This window comes from Cottoperca gobio, chromosome 3 (assembly GCF_900634415.1).
Source record: "Cottoperca gobio chromosome 3, fCotGob3.1, whole genome shotgun sequence".
NCBI lineage: Eukaryota > Metazoa > Chordata > Actinopteri > Perciformes > Bovichtidae > Cottoperca > Cottoperca gobio.
In genome coordinates this window covers 21,167,246-21,185,559 of record NC_041357.1, presented here as the reverse complement: position 1 = coordinate 21,185,559, position 18,314 = coordinate 21,167,246, and the positions used below count along the sequence as shown (strand labels likewise).

The window sequence follows — 18,314 nt, the reverse complement described above, 5'->3', positions numbered from 1 at the left end:
TCACCATGTTTTTAGGAATAAAATCTTACATAAATCAGGCTATGAAATATATATGTACCCCTCTGTAAAAACCTTTAGAATATAGATAGGATTACAACTTTTATGTATGTAAGTGTTACTAAAGTAGAACTAATTTTAAGAAAACAGTCATCATTCCACATCTGTTACTTTTTCCACAGCTTCCAACTAAATTTTATAGATCTTCTCAGCAGATGGACTTTACTCAGGCTATTCTGGCAACAAATTCCATTGTTGAACAGAGACAATGATATAAGAAGACAATGGACTCTGTGAATGTAAAATTTTAAAAAGCTATAAAAAGCTTATGTATCTTTAGTTCAGATTTTCTTGTCAGAAAACATGTATGTGTAATGTATACACACATAAAAGAAAACAGAGGCAATGACTCAATTCAATATTCCATTTAATAGTCATATGTCTCTTATCCATATATTGTAAACATGGTGTATTTTACCACAATAGTTGTCTTATGGTACATAATCATACGTGCAATGCAAAAATTCAAACGTAAGTTAAAAAAGGACAAAGACACTGCTGGATTTGTTGATTACATCACACCAAGGGGATCTCAGTTCTTTGGTCCAGTGGCCCACCCTCTGTGGTGTGCTGCTGTAATGTGGTGGTCCCGGTAGGAAGTGCCATGGATCATCTCCCCCTTTACCCTTTACTGTGGCCTCTCCTGCCCCATCACAGTAGTTGGTCCCGTGTTTAGCAATTTCTTTACTTTTGAATTACTTCTCGCCCTCTTCTTGTTTTTGACCTTCTATCTCCCCCATGTTGCTGCACAGCTCACCATCTTGACCTGATGCAGGTTCAGCCACTTCAGATTTAATTGTGTGTTGTTCAGGTTTCACACTTTCTTCCTGCACTTCTTTCATTATCACTTCGCTGTCAGAAGTGAGAGCTGGTTTCTGGTTTTCATTCTCGGTCTCCTTCCCACCATCATTGGCTTTCTTGCTCTCATCCTTCTCAGTAAGCTCACTCTTTTTAACCATCTCAGGCTCTTCATCTGCTGTAGAGAGAGGAAAACACAAAACACGCCATTCAACATACATCTACATACATGCTGCTAAATGGGCTGCAATGTTATCACCCGGGGCCTCTCCACACAGATCCTAAAGAGAAATAAAACGTTTATTTTACCTTTCGCTTGATGTTCATTATTGTGTCATGTGACTTGTTGCCAGAAGACAACGGGGAAAACATGAGTTGTTAGAGAGAGGAGTGCTTGTGTTGTCACAGTTTGTTGTGTTGAAGAGCAGAAAGTGTAGTTTAGTGTTATCTAAGGATTTTCACTGTCATGGCTCAATATTGAGCTGATTTCGACAATGTGGATGAGACGCAATATTTCAGAATGAGGCTTCTCCCAGTGAGACTAACAGACTGGATCCAGCGAGAAGTTAAAAATGTTTTATTTTCATCCTTTCCATAATGTTGGCAGACATGGATAATAACGATCTGAGCCTGTCAGAGGCAAAAACAAGCACTTTTAGTGGACGTACACATTGATGGTGTGGAATTGCCCCGAGCAGTTACATTGCAGTCTGTTTTGCGTGTGCAGCGCTCTCGCTCAATATTGGACCAATTTCAAAAGTTGTTGACCCCATTAGTCACTTAGACAAAGACAAAAATAAAAACATACAAGCGTGGGAAATAGGGTCTAGAAACTTCCTAAGTCAGACACCCTTTAACAGTTTCATTTACAGTTATAGTTAGGATTTCTTAAGTTAAGATAAGATAGGAGGTCTGAGATAGGACACATCTCAGGCTTTGAAACTTAAGTTAACATCGGACAAGCAAACAAAAAAAGGATATTTTTCTGTAATGAGGCCCCAGATTGTTACCCTTTAAAGCAGGGAATCACATACAAGCAAACAATACATACTCACAGAACTCAAAACGTACCTGTGCCCTTGTCTGCAGGCTCGACACTGGATATTTCATCAGGAGATGTCTGAAAATCATTATTTTGATCTGGACTGGTCAAATGTTGAGAAGCAGCACTTGAGTTATCAGTAGTTGGTGTGAGGGTAGTGCTGGCGTCATTTGTGTTAAGTGGGTCTGAGTCAGTCATAAGTGGGAAGCAAATTGCAGCTGTGGAAGCTGAACTGCTGGTGGAAGTGGTGTCTGCATGGTTTAAACTGGTGGCAGTGGAAGGGGTATCTGTGGGGTTTGTTTCACTGGAAGAAGTTGAGGGAACGGATATATCAGCAGGGCCAGGGGTGGCTGGGTGAGTAATGGTGGAAGAAGAGATAGAATTCATGCAGTCGGTGGATGTTGGGCTGGTAGCGGTGGTGGAGGAGGTGGAGTTGGTGGGAGGAGGGGCAGGAGAAGAGATCAGGGTGGAGCAAGAGGCAATGGAGGCAGGAGGTGAAGCTGCAGTTGCAATGGTATCACTTGGAGATGTTGTTTTAGTGACTGATGAAGCTAAAGTTACAGAGCTAGAGGAGGTGACGAAAGTAGGATCATCACAAGCTTTAGTAACTGAATTGGTGGAAGCAGAAGAGCCTGGCGGCATATCTGATATGCTGGTGGAGGGTGAAGAAGCTGTGGTGATGGCAGAAATAGCTGCATCACCACCAGCAGCAGGAGTGGCATCGAATGAGAAAAAAGTTGATTCAGTTGACAGATTTGTTGTGGAAATGGAGCTTTCATTGCTGGGAACAGAAACCGTTTCCCTGGTGGTAATGGAAGGCGTAGGTATTGTTGTTGAGTTGGACGTGACAGAGAGGCTTGGAGTGATGGATTCATAGGAAGTGGAAGTAAATGAAACGGTGGCGGGGGACTCTGTGTACGTAGTCGTGCTTGTAAGGGTTGTGGGAAAGGTGGAGGTGGGTAGTTCAGTGGTAGTAGCTTCAGGAATAGAAGGTTTGCTGTCATTCTCCGTACCAATCGTGGGTGTTGTAGCTGTTGCAGTGGGGTTAGTAGAGTCGGTGCATATATCTGTATCAAGGGGAGATTCAGTACTTGTAAAATCGGTTGAGTCAGTGACTGAATTTGAGATTGTTGGTGTAGTAGGAGTGGTGTTAGTAGTCAGTGCAGGAGCTGCAGTTGGAGTCTGTTTAGTGGGCGTGTTTGTCTCCCCTTCTTGTATTTGGGCTAGCTCGTTCTCAGGTGTGTTGCGGCCAGATGTTGTGGGGGGCAGACCGGGCCTGATAACAGGCTTTGGAAGCAAAGCAGGTTTCCCAGCTGACTCGTGCGCTGACACACTTGGGCGAATGTGATGCCTTGTATCTAAAGAAAAAAATGAATGTGCAAATTATTTTGCTTGTCATACACATAGGATCTGTTAATTTACTATAACTAATATTTAAAAAACTCAATATTGATATCATGTTACTAATCTCTTAAATCATTTGTTTCTCTCTGTGTAATTGTTTTAGTGTATTTGTAATGTAATTATTGTTGTTATTGTTCTTTTTGTATGCTTTTGTACAGTTTTGGTTACATACTCTTTCACTCCACCTCCCTACACTTTTTTTTTAATAGAATTCTTTAGGCCAAGTCATGTAGTGAAAATCTGATATGGTAACAACTTTATTTAATTCCTAGTATGACGTCAAATTGAGTATGTAGTGCGTTCCAACTGCATAGTATGTGGACTTTGTGTACGTGAGAAATGCCTGGATGTATACTCGATTAGCAAGAAGTTCTGAGTATGAGACGGGACATACTCAACCACCCCAAAATGCATTGCGGCTCTTTAGACTGTCCAATAGCAGATGGTTTAAAACAATAAAAAATTACTAAAATTACAAAATAACTGCGAATGATTGCGAGTATTGTTAAGGTACACTTAAGAGGAAAAGTGGTGGAGCCCAGATATATAATGTACTGTACAGAACATGTTTAGCACTAAAAAACTAATACTGGAAGATATTACTTTGAGAGGAAGAGGTACGTGAGGTCGTGATTGATACAATCATGTGATGCAGACAAGACGTATTGCTTGAGTTTACTTCAGTGTGAACAGTCTGCTGGTAATGGCATTCATAATCGTTATTTTAGTAGGCAGTATACTTATTTAGTATGTAGTGCGTTAATATGAGATTTCTAAAACAGCCGTACTATATGAGAGAGTAAATCGGTGTTTGTGTTTTACCTGATGATGCAGACATCGTTCGAGGTTTTGTGAAAGTAGGCGGTGGCTGAGGTTTACTGTCAATGATAGTACCTGAGGCACAAAGATCATTTAAATGAGGAATTAATTCACTATTATGTCGCTAGAGTGGATGGAGAGCAGTCTTATCAGCCCAAAGAGATAATCAATCTTTTCAATGAAGAAGTGATCCGAGTTAAAAGAAAAGTCTGTCCTTTTGATACAAAACCTTCAAAGATTAATGTTGCTTCATTAACACTAAGCAGGAGCAGAAAGGAGTTTAATCATATTAAACTGTGGGACATACCTTCAGATTCTGCCTTTTTCATCTCTCCCTCCGGATTCTACAAGATTAAAACAGGCATTAAAACACTTTTGAAGAGTCCTACAGTAAACATATGTAAATTGAGACATGCACATTCACACACCTGTGTCTCTCCTGGCTGGGCTTTGGAAACACCAATACGTTGAAGCATGAGATGAAGTTTCTGTTCAAAGCTATGTTGGCCTTCGAATTGTTTCTGAAAATCAGCAACAGCAGAGTATTGAGTGCTTTTCAAAGCCAGTGATCTAAACGTTTTTATAACTTAAACTCTAATAACACTGATTCTCATTCACAAACCGTTCTGAAGAAAAATATATCTTTTTAAAACCCCACTTGACATTCACCAAGGTTTTCTTATTTGGGATTTGTTCTTAGGTAAGAACAGAATCTATGCACATTTGAATGCGGATATGTTTGTGCAAAAATAATTAGTTATTGCATTTTCTTCAATTCTACAGTTGTATAATATACGATTTAAATTACAATAGTATATTAATCATTTATAATAATTATTTAACTAAGCATTATGGTCATTTAAAATAAATAAACACTACATTAACACTTCAATACACATCAATTATTTTAGTTGGGAACCATGCTATCCAATTTTAGGGATCCAAGTGAGTACTAGCATCCCATGCATTTTTTATTTTGTGTTACTTTATACCCACTACTGGCACTACTAAATATGAAGGCTTGTTTGGCTTTCACTTGTTGCAGAAGTACCTCAACTTAACAATTTCTGTGTGTGCACACGGCACTACAGTCTCATGCCCTTATGTGGATTGGCGGGGCGTTTACCTGCTAATTAGGATCAACTGCACACCTTCAATTAACGAGGACAATGGGATCATCATTTTAATACACAAGTAAGAACATTTCTGGTTCAAGAACTCCTCGTGGATCTGACGTAGACTTTTCTTACGACCTTTCTCAAACTAATTTAAGATCAGACTTTGGAAGATACTGGTGAATGAGGCCCACTCACCTTTGAAGTGTTTCTGCCATTGGTAGTCCCTGCTGCTGCGGATCCAGACAGCAAAATGAGTGACTGGGACTTCCCCTCTCTGAGAGCTCGGCGGGGAGGCACCGTTTCACCCCTCAGCGTAGCACCAGTAGTCTCCTGAACAGCGGGCTCTTCAGTAACAGCACTGGGATGCTCTTTCGCCTTCTCCTTTTCATTTTCCTTGTCGTGTTCCTTGACTCGGTCCTTATCTTTTTCTTTCTCAGCTCTGGCAACCTCCCTGAGTGGGCGAATGAGATCAGAAATGGAGGCCTTTTTGGGTCTCCCCTCCTGGCTGGTTTCTGATTTCAGACCCCGTCTCTTTTTAAGTGTAAAGAAATCACCGAGCTTCCTCCTGAGTGTTTTCGTCGGGGGTGGGCAAGGGACAGAGCTGGCAGGAACCACTTCTTCGTGCACTGTGATAGATTCCTCATGTTGCTGGTTTCTATATAAAAGGATCATATGCTGTATATCAAACAGTTCTATAGTATATGTTTATTAAATCAGTATAAGTATCTAGATTAGCTAAATATCAAGGGGCTATGAGGAGGCAGCTGTTGATACTCACGGTGTATCAGTAGGAAGAACTCTCTTGGTGAAGAACTCTTCAACTCCTTCATCCACTCGCCCCATGAACTCATGGACTTCATTGTCACTCTCAATTATTGTCTCCTAATTACCACACGCATACACAGAAAAACATTTCACACCAAAGATCAAACAAACTGATGTTGAAGAGCAACTTGTATCATATGTAGTTTTACATTACATAACCCTCACAAAAAACCACACTCTGGCACTTCTGCCTCTATAGGTGTATTTTGGTTTGAATCTCTCATGCTACAAACCAGCCTCCTGGGAGTCAGTTGCTCAGTAACGTACAATGGGGGGGGCGTCACTGGATTTTACATGCAGAATGAATTCAAGATAACTCATTTGGTCAATGTAGGTAATGTGATATGAAAATTGCAGCTGCATCATCCTGATCACATTAACATATGTCGCCACAAGTAGCACTAAAAACCAGGAGGTTGACTGCAGAACACAAATTTAGCAGAAGTCACCGTTACATGATATCCTGTCAGGGGAATTGCTTATAGTTGGTCTCCCTGGTCATCGGCTCCAAGGGAGTGACTGCATGTCTACAGCCTTCTGTGACAACATGATCGGCTCAGTGGAAAAATGGAGATGATCACATACATTTTGACTCTCTTGGAAAAAGAGAGAGAGAAGACCAAACTACCAATCGCTCTCATACATAGTCACCATGCTCTTACACACTGAAAATACCAAGTGTGGGCTCATCAAACAGCCGCTGACCGGTACAATGGGACTGCCTTATTCAAGCAGGGACCAGGCATCTTTCACAGCGCTCCCCCCTTCATCCTTCCCTTCCCCCTGCCTCTCCCCTCTGTACCCTATCACATCTCCCCCTTCCATTTTCTCTCCTCACACACTCTCCATCTTTCACAAAAACCTCTCTGATCCTGCTCACAGTACCTGCGGTCTGTTGGGACGATAGTTCAGTTTTTGTCGGTGAGGTCTCGGTCTGCTCTGGGTGTAGTGCCTGAGCGCTGGTCCGCCCAATGGCAGCTCCATTGAGGAGACACGGCACGCTGTTGCTGTGGAGCTCTGTTGCCGAGGCACCGTTGCTAAGAGCTCAGGCAGCAGCAGTATGTAATGCCTCTACTGAGGTGGGAGGGGCCGGGCTGGCTAGACTGACAGATCTCACAACAGAGCCTCGCCTTTCTCTGCCCCCTCCCCTCCGAGAGGACAACCATGAGGAAAAAAACATGGTGATCAAATGAGAAGAGGCAGAGAGAGATGGAGGCATGAAGTGATCATTCTGACATTTGTTTCATACCTACACCCTAGCCTATGACAAGTTCATACGAGTATACTGCAATGGAAATAGCTGAAATGAACAAAATGTTCTATTGGTTATGTAACAAATTAATAATTTATTTTACATGCGGAAAAGATACTCTGAGGTGCTGTAATTCAAAGTGAGATGTTTCCTCAATACTAGAGGAAAATGTCCTCTACAGTAGCGGTGTAAGAAATATTGATGCTAGTTCTGCACAATATATTTAAAAAATAGTTTTAATCGTCATTGTGATGTCAATTTGCCACATAAACACAAAGTATCAGAGGAATATACCTATCATCCTTTTTTATCAGTGCCTTTTGTGGTCAGTTCAATTTGTTCAATAAAATAATGTTAGAAATAATTTCCTTTTTTTTTTTCCATTTGTTGTATTTTATCGTTATACTGAAAGGCTAAAGTGAGTACACTTAATATCTATTTATTAAGTTAGGCCTATATCATGATATTCAAAAACCATCGGCTCGATTTTGGAGCTCTCTGTATGTGTGTGTGTGTGTGTGTGTGTGTGTGTGTGTGTGTGTGTGTGTGTGTGTGTTACATATACATATATTTGTCATTTAGCAGACGCTCTTATCCAGAGCGACTTACAGTGAACTAACTACAGGGACAGTCCCCATTGGAGCAACTCAGGGTTAAGTACCTTGCTCAGGAGCACAATGGTGGCAGTCCTGGTATTAAACTCACAACCATCCGGTGTTATATTTGGAAGCCGTAGCACTAGACAACTAGACCACCACCACTCGCCAGAAGTTACCGTTTACGTTTTTTTATTTACTTAATCTGTTAACCTTTAACTTTTTTTTTTTCTTAGATTGCACAAACAGTTGTGCTATGATGTTACAGGGACTGTGATAAATGCAAATGCTTTATTTCCTAAAATAAAAATGTGTATCATGATACAGATCGTATCGCCAGATTCTAGTTAATACACAGCCTTCCTAATAGGATTGCTAGTTACCTTGATAATAAGCTGTAAGACTTGCTCAGAAACCATAAAATAAGACACACCCACAAGCACCAATCTCTATGTAATTTAATTATACAACTAATTCCCCTGAGGGCATGTGTAGGAAGTTTCATGGGAATCGTGTTTGAATATTACACGGCAATCAAACCAAGCAATCATGTGGCAGTTATTTTGGTGCAGATGTAATAGACCTACAGTAGGTCATTGTTACAGAGAAGCAAATAAAATATATACTGTATAGGCCTATCTACATTTTGAGAATAGATGAGATTACAATTTCAGTTAACTAAATAAACTCCAGGGGGAACATAATGTGCCGCAAAAGTTCCCAGACAGGCCTGAACCGGGACGTTGTGATTCATAGTCAGCCCTGTTAAACCCTTAAACCACCAGGATCCTCCATTGTTTAAGTTGTGTTCAGTTTGTTGCATACTCCTAATTATAACCTGTTTAACCAAAAATATCAAACAGCAAATCTGGACCGAGAAAAACTGTTAACATTGCACAGAGTGGGAGGGCCCAGCAGTTTAATATACCTCTCAGCATTTAATCTGGCCTTTGTAATATCACGATTTGGGACATTATCAGATTTGTTCTCTATTCTTAATGCTGGTTAGCGGCCCAATATCCCTAATACAGGTGATTATTTATTAAATCTACAACTTTCTATGTGTTGTGAGGCCCTACACTTACACATAGATAGTTTAGTATGTATCTTTATATACAGTCTATGCACCTACAACATTCACACTGCCCTCTTGTGACTGATGTTATGAATTGCTCTAATTCACAAAATTACTTGTATCCTAAATTCAATGTTGGAGGTCTAGAAGTCATCCTTGGTTAGTAGCGATTTGGACTTCTCGTCAGAAAACTAATCAATAATCTCTCCGTTATATTGATAAGGGGAAGAGGGAACCTGAACTCCCATAATTCCCCAAAAAATATGCTTTTTCACATTTAAAATAAATAAATATTTTCTGCTTACACCATAAAACAAAAATTCCTAATGAGGTCACAGAATTGGTGCAACAACCGGACACCACGCCCACGCCTGAATTCAAATCTGGCGCCCATCACCCTCATCCACAGCGCAGACACGCCCCTTCACTCCCTCGGGTGCTGTGCCTGCGCATGCGCGTTAGCTCTTAAGGGCCGCCATTTTGTGTTAGGCCCACTCTTCCTAAGCGGGAGAAAATTATTAGTCCGGCGCTCAGCACGTACGGATGTTCACTCCGGGACTGAAGGGAACAACCACACATACACCGAGCATCCAACTGAATATATCGGGGGAAAGAAGCAACTGGGAGTAAGTGCAGCCGTTACTTTACCTCCAAACACGGAAACGTTTTTGTAGGAGCCGTCACCGGCCTCTAGGTGTCACGGTAGGGCTTACCGACCAGGCGGCTGGCGGGGGGTGTTTGTCTCCCTCTATCGTTATCCAAAACGCACTAAATCTGTCTATAAACTGTAAGTCCGTGTCTCTGTTGGGCGTTTTGGTGCTTTTTGGCTGATATTTTGGGGTATTTGCACAGGGGTGGTTGTATTTAGCAGTATTTCTGTTTTAAGTTTGTTCAGGCCTGACGTCCATCTTATCGTGCCCTTTGTTTCCTGTTTTCAGCTCGCGCCTCCCGAGTTAACTAACACGAGTTGATGTTTAAGTAGTTTGTATCGTTTTAACTATGTAGCATTTCTCGGCTGATGCACAAAAGTAATAACGAAATGTTACAAAGTGTTTTTTAGCGCTCGTAAATAGGCGGACGAGTGACTCCGAAGTATCGATTGATTGATCGGCCGATATCATTGTCTAATCAACACAGGAAGACGTAAATACTCACTTTTCTAAAGTGTAGCTCACTGTTGGACATTTCTACGGTGGGATGTTGCTTGATAAACTAACACGGTTTGCTTATTCACATCACACATTCATACAGTATTACTGTAAGCTTCAAGGACTACTTTATTTGACTCGTACTTTACAGCCAGATGTGCAGAGAGATGTTTACTATATGAAACTCTGTATTTAAGTCAGGCCGTCCTTCATTATATTCATATTGAAGCATGATGTGTCTTTTCATAGATTCATGGTCTCTATATAACTTTTTGTAGTAACCCAGAGCATCAGCTGTTACAACATTTAGCTCTCGTACCTGGACTACAGTGGTCAATATGAAACGTCACGACTATCCTGACAAAATTATTCACGATATTATCCCGATAATCCTAAATAAACACTAAAATGTAACCATTTACCCATGTGGGGTTTTTTATACCTTCAGTTAAGAAACTATTATTATTGCTTCACCTGTTTTAGTGAAAAGGGTAATCCTATGGTCTCCTACATAAAGGATAAAGTCATAGAGAAATTGCAACATTGTGTCTGTTCTTTCTTGAGCAACCATATGTGTGTGTGTGTGTGTGTGTAAATAAAATATATATATATGATATTGATATTGATATATATTGCCAGGCCTTTTATTTTTCACTTTTCTACCATTCTCCTAGATCAATTTATATTGAGTGTTTTCTATCGCACTCCTGTATCGGCCCATCCCTAACCTGGGCAGGTACATTACGGTTCATTTAGCTGGGGCTTTTGTCCAAAGCGAATTACAACAAGAAGGTACATTCAATCCATATCACACAGACACAGTAGTTGGAGGTGTTAATTCTAGTTTGTTTATATAGGAAACACACACACACTGATTGTATGCAAAGCAGAAAGAAAGTATTAGCCTCGTTGATTTGGCCATTTAAATGCAAAACTAATCAGTGGCCCCCTTGTGATGATCTATTGAAGGGTCAAAATAACAACACACTAGCCCCTAGTGGAGATTTTGAAATTTCAACCACTGGTGCTACTAGCACCCCAATAAAGGCCAAAGAAAAGGCACTTTCATTTTAACAAAATGTTCCTTTACTGAGAAAAAGATTGTTGTCACTTTGTCCAGTTATACATTTTGTTGTTGTAGGAAATGGCATATTTTCAGCCAGATATGGCTGTTATTTATTATTATTTTTAACTATTTGAATCGCCTGTGTGCGTCTTTCTCCCTTTTTGATGCATGTCTCCTATATTAAAGGTGTTAGCTGGCCCGTTGCCATGGAGGGTGAGGCTGTTTCCATGGAGTCCAATGCTGCACTGGGTCCTGAAGGAAAGGTCCTGCCAGAGGGTGGAGATGCTTTGTTACAAGGGGCAGCCATAGCTGGGGAGGTGGCTGATAACATGGATATGATGGTGATGGGCGCCCTGGATCCCACTCTGCTGCAAATGAAGACAGAGGTGCTGGATGGCGGCGGCACGGTGACTGTTACTGGTGGAGACGAGGGTCAGATCATCACGCTACAGGTTGGTGAAGGGAACACGTTAAGCAATAAAGTTCTAATCTCATACAATGTTGGATGATCGGTAACTGCCTTGTTTGTGTGATCAAGTTGAAAAGGGTCTTTCTTTTATGTAGGTGGTGAATATGGAGGAGCAGGCAGGAGCTGCATTAGGTCTTGGTCACCTTCAGCTAGTGCAGGTACCCGTCACAACTGTAGAGGGGCTCCATGCCACCTTTGTTGATGTATCAACCGCTAACAAGGACACAGAGCCGGTTATCTGCCACACTCTTCCCTTGCCCGAGGGCTTCCAGGTGAGCAACTACTCTGTAGTATGTGTATTATAGAAACTTCTGTTGCAAGTTAAGATGGGAAGTGTCTGTCTGCTGTTCTCTCGCTAAGCTAAACGTACATAATTGGAGCGGCAGCAACAACAATGGGAACTTAACTTCCAGACATACGCTGTTCTGTTTTTTGGGTTGCTTTTTAAGGGCAATGCAATAAGTTGCATTTGTAATGTTTTCTTTTAGGTTGTAAAAGTGGGAGCCAATGGTGAGGTGGAGACTGTAGAGCAGGAGGAACTCCAAGCAGCCCACGATGAACTTCAAGGGGCAAGGGGAGAGGAAGAGGAGGAGGAAGAAGAGCCGGCCGAAATAGAAACCACTGTGTCTCTGCAAGACGACCCAGAATGGACCAAGGACCCAGACTACCAGCCCATTTCTGGTCTCCGTAGTAAAGGGAAGAAAGGAAAGAAGAGCCGTCTGCGCTACGGGGAGGGCGATCGTGACATGGATGTTTCTGTGTACGACTTTGAGGAAGAGCAGCAGGAGGGGATGCTTTCAGAAGTGAATGCAGAGAAGGTTGTGGGCAACATGAAGCCACCAAAGCCAACCAAGATCAAGAAGAAAGGTAAGACTAACAGAGTTTCTTTATCTCAACATGATGCTCTCAGGATTTGCTAAGTGAGGTTCCTCTTTGTAATCCTGAAATCGTATGTCCAGGTGTAAAGAAGACTTTCCAGTGCGAGTTGTGTAGCTACACCTGTCCAAGGCGCTCCAACCTGGACAGACACATGAAGAGCCATACAGATGAGAGACCACATAAATGTCATTTGTGTGGACGGGCCTTCCGAACAGTCACACTGCTGAGAAACCATCTCAATACACACACAGGTAAAGTACAAAGCGATATTTATACCAGTTATAAAACATTTTGAATTGAATAATTCATATGAATTGTTACTGGTAAGCTTTTTCCTCTCATAGCTGGCGAGCTGTATAATTTTTATTTTTTGTTGTTCCTCCCATTATGTTTCTTTACTTTTCATGCATATGACTTTGTTCATGTAACTTTTAGTCAAAGCGGGACTAGAATATATTCATTAATAAAAGCGGTGTTTCTTTCATTCTCACTTCCTTCTGTTTTTTGTTTTTAGGCACTCGGCCACATAAATGCACAGATTGCGACATGGCATTTGTGACCAGCGGTGAGCTAGTGCGTCATCGTCGCTACAAACACACTCACGAGAAGCCCTTCAAGTGCTCCATGTGTGACTATTGCAGCGTGGAGGCAAGTTATCACATTGACCAGTGTTGCGTACTCGTCTTGTAATATACACCCAGGAACAATTTCTTTTAATTTTCTCTTTTTTTCTAGGTGAGTAAGTTGAAAAGGCACATCCGCTCTCATACAGGGGAGCGGCCCTTCCAGTGCAGTCTGTGCAGCTATGCTAGCAGAGACACTTACAAGCTGAAAAGACACATGAGGACACATTCAGGTAACATACTTGCACCGTGTACGTGCCGAAAGAAAGGGTTACTCCCAGTTTAAGAACACTACCTCACTAACTTATCTCCTCTTTGGTGCAGGTGAAAAGCCGTACGAGTGCTACATATGCCATGCCCGTTTCACACAGAGCGGCACCATGAAGATGCACATTCTGCAGAAACACACGGAGAACGTGGCCAAGTTCCACTGCCCACACTGTGATACTGTCATCGCACGCAAGAGCGACCTTGGTTAGTAACATGTTGCCATTTTTACTGAAAATGATTGTGATGCAGAGAGGGTGGTTGTTGTGTGCCCGAGATCATGACATGAAGTATGTCCTTGTAAACTACGGTTGTAAGAGAAATCATGTTACTTGACATCATGTCGATTTTATAATAGAAATATTGTCCCAGTCACTGGTGTATTGATGATCATTGGTGTCAATTTAATTTGGCTGTGCAGGGTGATGGGGGTTAGATTCAGAACAGTCAAATTAAATTACTCAATTCTCATTGGGCTCCAGACCTAAATTAGGACATACAGTACCAGTCAAACGTTGAATGGGAAGGTGTGTCCAAACCTTTGACTGGTACTGTATGTACAGTAGTCATTTTATAATGCTGCATGAACATAATTGGAAGAAAGTTACTTGATAGATTTGAAGAAAAATGATTCTTGTTTAAAAACAAAATAACATGTATTCAAACAATGCACAAATGTGGCAGCGACTCTTATGTTACCAAACTTATCCTAAGAAGTCACCAGAAATGTTTTGTTGCACTGACGATCACCGACTGGAAAGGCTATTTGTGATGCTTAGACGTTTGCTACCTTGTTCCTAAAGCTTGGAAAAAATGTCAAAATGGTTTTTATTTGTTTATGTTGCTACTCTGGTCTCTTATCTAAATAATGGCATCTTTTTTCCACATGACTCATAATATTATTTTAGAGGGTTGGAATCTGTTATGAGTTGAAATGCTTTAGAGCAGTTTTGTCTTTGTTCATGCAATAGGCCAAAGTAACATTTGTTTTCATGTCTTTACTGTTTCTATTCCAGGTGTTCACTTGCGGAAGCAGCACTCATTTATTGAGAAGGGAAAGAAATGCCGTTACTGTGATGCTGTGTTTCATGAGAGATACGCTCTCATCCAGCACCAGAAGACTCACAAGAATGAGAAACGCTTCAAGTGTGAACAGTGTGACTACTGCTGCAGACAGGTGTGTGTGTGTCAAGTGGAATATGAAGCCCCTATGCAGTGTTAATTTATTTTCATGCTTCCTAAATTACTAATTTTCTCCTACCTGTTGCCTCATAGGAACGCCACATGGTAATGCACAAGCGTACACACACAGGGGAGAAGCCGTTTGCCTGCAGCCAGTGTGAGAAGACATTTAGGCAAAAGCAGCTTCTGGACATGCACTTCAAGCGCTACCACGATCCAAACTTTGTCCCCACTGCCTTCGTCTGCAGCAAGTGCAACAAGACGTTCACCCGCCGGGTAGGACTGAACTCTGAGTTTTAGCTCACAGATGCACTTGTGTTTTATACAGCATGTCCCTGAGTGGTGGTGATGTGTGTGTGTGTGTGTGCTCCACAGAACACCATGCTGCGTCACACTGAAAACTGTACAGGTGAAGTTGATGATGAGGAAGAAGAAAATGGAACTCCTGCACCCAAAAAGGCTCGTCGGGGCAGGAAGCGAAAGATGCAGGCCAGGCGGGACGAAGAAGACACAGGTGTTCTATCTATTATTTATATGCATTTTTTAAATAGGCTTTGACTAGTGATCGATCATCTCATTTCACAGTTTTCGTTACTGAAGATTGTAAATATGCTTCTGGTAAAGTTTTTTATTCCTATGTGCTTGGTTTCCTTACTCATTCATCTGTAGAGGATGAACTGGATGAAATAGAGGAGGAAGAGGAGCTAAGTGAGCTTGAGGTGGAACAGGCCCCACCAGTCGTCCCTATCCCAGCCCCTGTGGAGCCCCCAGTCAAGAGGAAACGTGGACGACCACCAAAGAGCAAACCAGACAGTAAGTGTCGGACTACAACACTTTTTTGGGCATGATTTGGCAGCGTTTCCAAGCCACACAGTGAGACTCGACCACAGGTAATGTACTCGAGCGTGACGGCGTCACATATTGTTCGTAAAGCGTGAAGACTGGTTGTTGCTACATGACTGCCGCAAGTACTAAATAAAAGCAAATAACTTAAAATTAAGATGTAAAATAATGAATACAATTTTACTATTAATATAATGTATCTGAGGATTTTTAGAAAGATTGTTTTTAATGCTTTAAAAGCGCATATATATATATATATATATATATATATATATATATATATATATATATATATATATATATATATATATATATATATATATATATATATATATATATATATATATATATATATATATATATATATATATATATATATATATATATATATATATAATTAATTGTATATATATATATATATATATATATATAATTAATTGTATGAAGGAGTTTAGTTGCATAGAGCCTTTGTGCACGCTCATAGCTTGCCTTTGTGCACGCTCATAGCTTGCTGTATAAACGAGGCTTTGGTCTGATCACAACTTAATAGCTAAAATATCTAATTAGTAGATTTTCCTTTTTTAACAGAAAATAATATTTATATCTTAGTAGGACCAGAATCTGACATGAAACTCTTCACAGCGGCTGCTATCATCCGTGTGGAGGACGAGGCCACTGGAGAGGTGGATGACATAATTGTGAAGAAGGAGGTTGGAGTGGATCAAGTTGACCAGGATGATGGTAACGATGGAGCTGTAGAGCAGGTGGTGGTTGGAGGAAAGTCAACCATCCAGCTGGAAGTGATGCCCCAGGAAGAGGGAACATCAGCGGAGGTGCAGCTGGCTGAGCCCCCACCTAACGGAGACCTGACCCCTGAGATGATCCTCAGCATGATGGACCGGTGATGGATGTCGGGGTCGAACCTGTGAACCCACACGGAGCCCTGATCACGTCTTCATTTTTTAATTCTTGGCATTTAGGATTACAAACGCTTGCCTCCTGCACAGGAACAAACATCACTGTTGTAATTTAAGATTTGCTTTTTAATCATGTATTGATAAAGAGTTTGAGTGAAAACAATATTTTTAATAAGGATTTACCTACCAAAAAAGTACATGTGGGTTTGGGGTGGCTGTAATTCACAGCAGTATCTTATGCCTTCTAGTTGTTATGCGTTAGAAAACAGCTAGGCTACATTATGTACATTTCAACGATCGATAGTCCGTTAAACATGTATTAACACGGTAGAGCAACTCTTTCCTAAATCTAGACTGCATGTCATTTTACAAAAGATCTGGTGTAACATTTTTATCTTTTATTGTAAGCTCTGTTTTGTTTGTTTTACTTGTTGTACATCTGTGTGCCATTGAGTAAAAGTTGTAAGTAGATAGCAGTGCACCCATAATGTGGACTTTGCGCTAATTTCTTGCCAGTCAATGTTCAATATCTTCACTGAAGAGCTCCATTTACTCTCAGTTCGGACTAAAAAAACTGCGCTCCACTCAAATTTAAGACAAATTGGCTATTTGGGGTTGACTTTTTAGAGCAAGAGATCGAAAAGAAAAGAACATGATCAAGTTTAAAATATTAAAAAATCCCTGAAAACGTCATCAAAAAATGTCAGCTTGCAGAAACCGAGGCGACTTTCAGGTAGCTGAAACTGCCGTTAATCACAGCCACTCAAGAGTTTTTAAGAATTTTTATTTTTCTGTGGTTAGTACTGTTTTCTTTGCCAATTCCTAGTTTTTAAAAGCTTAATAGACTGCTTATCTTATGCTCCTTTCTTGCTACTGTAACACCCCTAAATGACTTGTGTGTACTAAGCATTGTCACTGATAAGCTTAAGGAAAGAACATTGTTTTACTCCCTTTTGTAGCCATTCCACTTTGGGTTGATGTTTTCCTTTTGTACCGTTGGCAATGCAATGCGATGTAGCAGCTTGAATTACATTTTAATAACGGTGTGGCAGACGAGAACAGATGTATGACTGTACAACCAATAAAATGAAATTTAAAAAGTAGACATTGCGACTGTTATAGATTTCTGCAGCTGTAATCATAAATATTTAAAATCAGTCTTGTTTTGGAGAAGTTATCATGCGTGTTAGTGGTACAGTTACAGACTAAGAAAGTATGGCTAGAAACATTGTTTATCAAAATTAGCTGAGAAACAACTGAGTGCTAACACACAAAGTGTATCAGTGTATTTTGCTTGCAAATCTATTTTATTAAATGGACGACTTGATATCAATTTCTTCACTTATTTGTGTCTAAAGAAAATATCTATATGAGAAAATACACCAGTTACTAATGTACAACGGCTACTTCCCTGGTATATTCTAAAAATGTGTCCAATTTTAGGCATTTGTCGTCGTTCAGATTCAACTGGGATTTGGGGACATTTCATACTAAAATGTTCACCTGAGGCTTTTGCAGTCTGCATCTTGTCTGCATGACAAAGGGCTGTGGTGGCTTTTATCCACCGTAAAGTAAAATGTTTTGCTGTCGTCTTTTCTGCAGACACACAAAGTACAAATGCTCTGCCGTGACATTGATGCATATTGACTTCAACAGGCAACACTACTGACCAACTTCTTTTCATGTGACATGTCATGTGAGTGTGCATCATGTGAGAAGAGCCTGTTTGGGATCATTTAAAAATACTTTCACTGGTATTGCATTGTACTTTCCCATATTCCTTAGGTTTTCTACTCTGGTGCTGTTGAATCAACAGCTGCATTGTTCCTTAATGGCAAGAGAATGTAAGTTATGTGCCTCAAGTGGAATTGAGGACATTTTTATTGTAACCCATATATGCCTACAACTGACTATATTCACAATGTCTTGAGTTC

At 40.7% G+C, this 18,314-nt stretch overlaps 2 protein-coding genes across 3 annotated transcripts; one reads left to right on the top strand and one right to left on the bottom strand.

The window, feature by feature from the left end:
* Positions 1 to 407: 407 nt before the first annotated feature.
* Positions 408 to 7,101, bottom strand: LOC115023556 (flocculation protein FLO11-like). The gene is made up of 8 exons (XM_029454633.1): positions 6,949 to 7,101; positions 6,017 to 6,120; positions 5,434 to 5,893; positions 4,549 to 4,641; positions 4,428 to 4,464; positions 4,124 to 4,195; positions 1,927 to 3,255; positions 408 to 1,033 (listed from the first exon to the last, which is right to left on the bottom strand). The coding sequence occupies exons 1-8, from the start codon at positions 7,045 to 7,047 to the stop codon at positions 753 to 755; spliced, it is 2,475 nt and encodes an 824-aa protein (XP_029310493.1). The 5' UTR covers positions 7,048 to 7,101; the 3' UTR covers positions 408 to 752.
* Positions 7,102 to 9,469: 2,368 nt separating this feature from the next.
* LOC115003965 (transcriptional repressor CTCF-like) lies at positions 9,470 to 17,713 on the top strand. 2 transcript variants are annotated; one of them, XM_029425915.1, is made up of 13 exons: positions 9,470 to 9,612; positions 11,387 to 11,652; positions 11,765 to 11,941; positions 12,158 to 12,536; positions 12,629 to 12,799; positions 13,063 to 13,196; positions 13,284 to 13,404; positions 13,496 to 13,645; positions 14,455 to 14,615; positions 14,714 to 14,896; positions 14,996 to 15,134; positions 15,290 to 15,433; positions 16,106 to 17,713. In XM_029425915.1, exons 2-13 carry the CDS (start codon positions 11,407 to 11,409, stop codon positions 16,366 to 16,368), a joined length of 2,268 nt encoding a protein of 755 aa, XP_029281775.1. In that variant the 5' UTR covers positions 9,470 to 9,612; positions 11,387 to 11,406; the 3' UTR covers positions 16,369 to 17,713. The 2 variants fall into 2 exon arrangements, with proteins under 2 accessions (XP_029281775.1, XP_029281767.1); XM_029425907.1 differs by having other exon boundaries at positions 16,073 to 17,713.
* Positions 17,714 to 18,314: the final 601 nt, after the last annotated feature.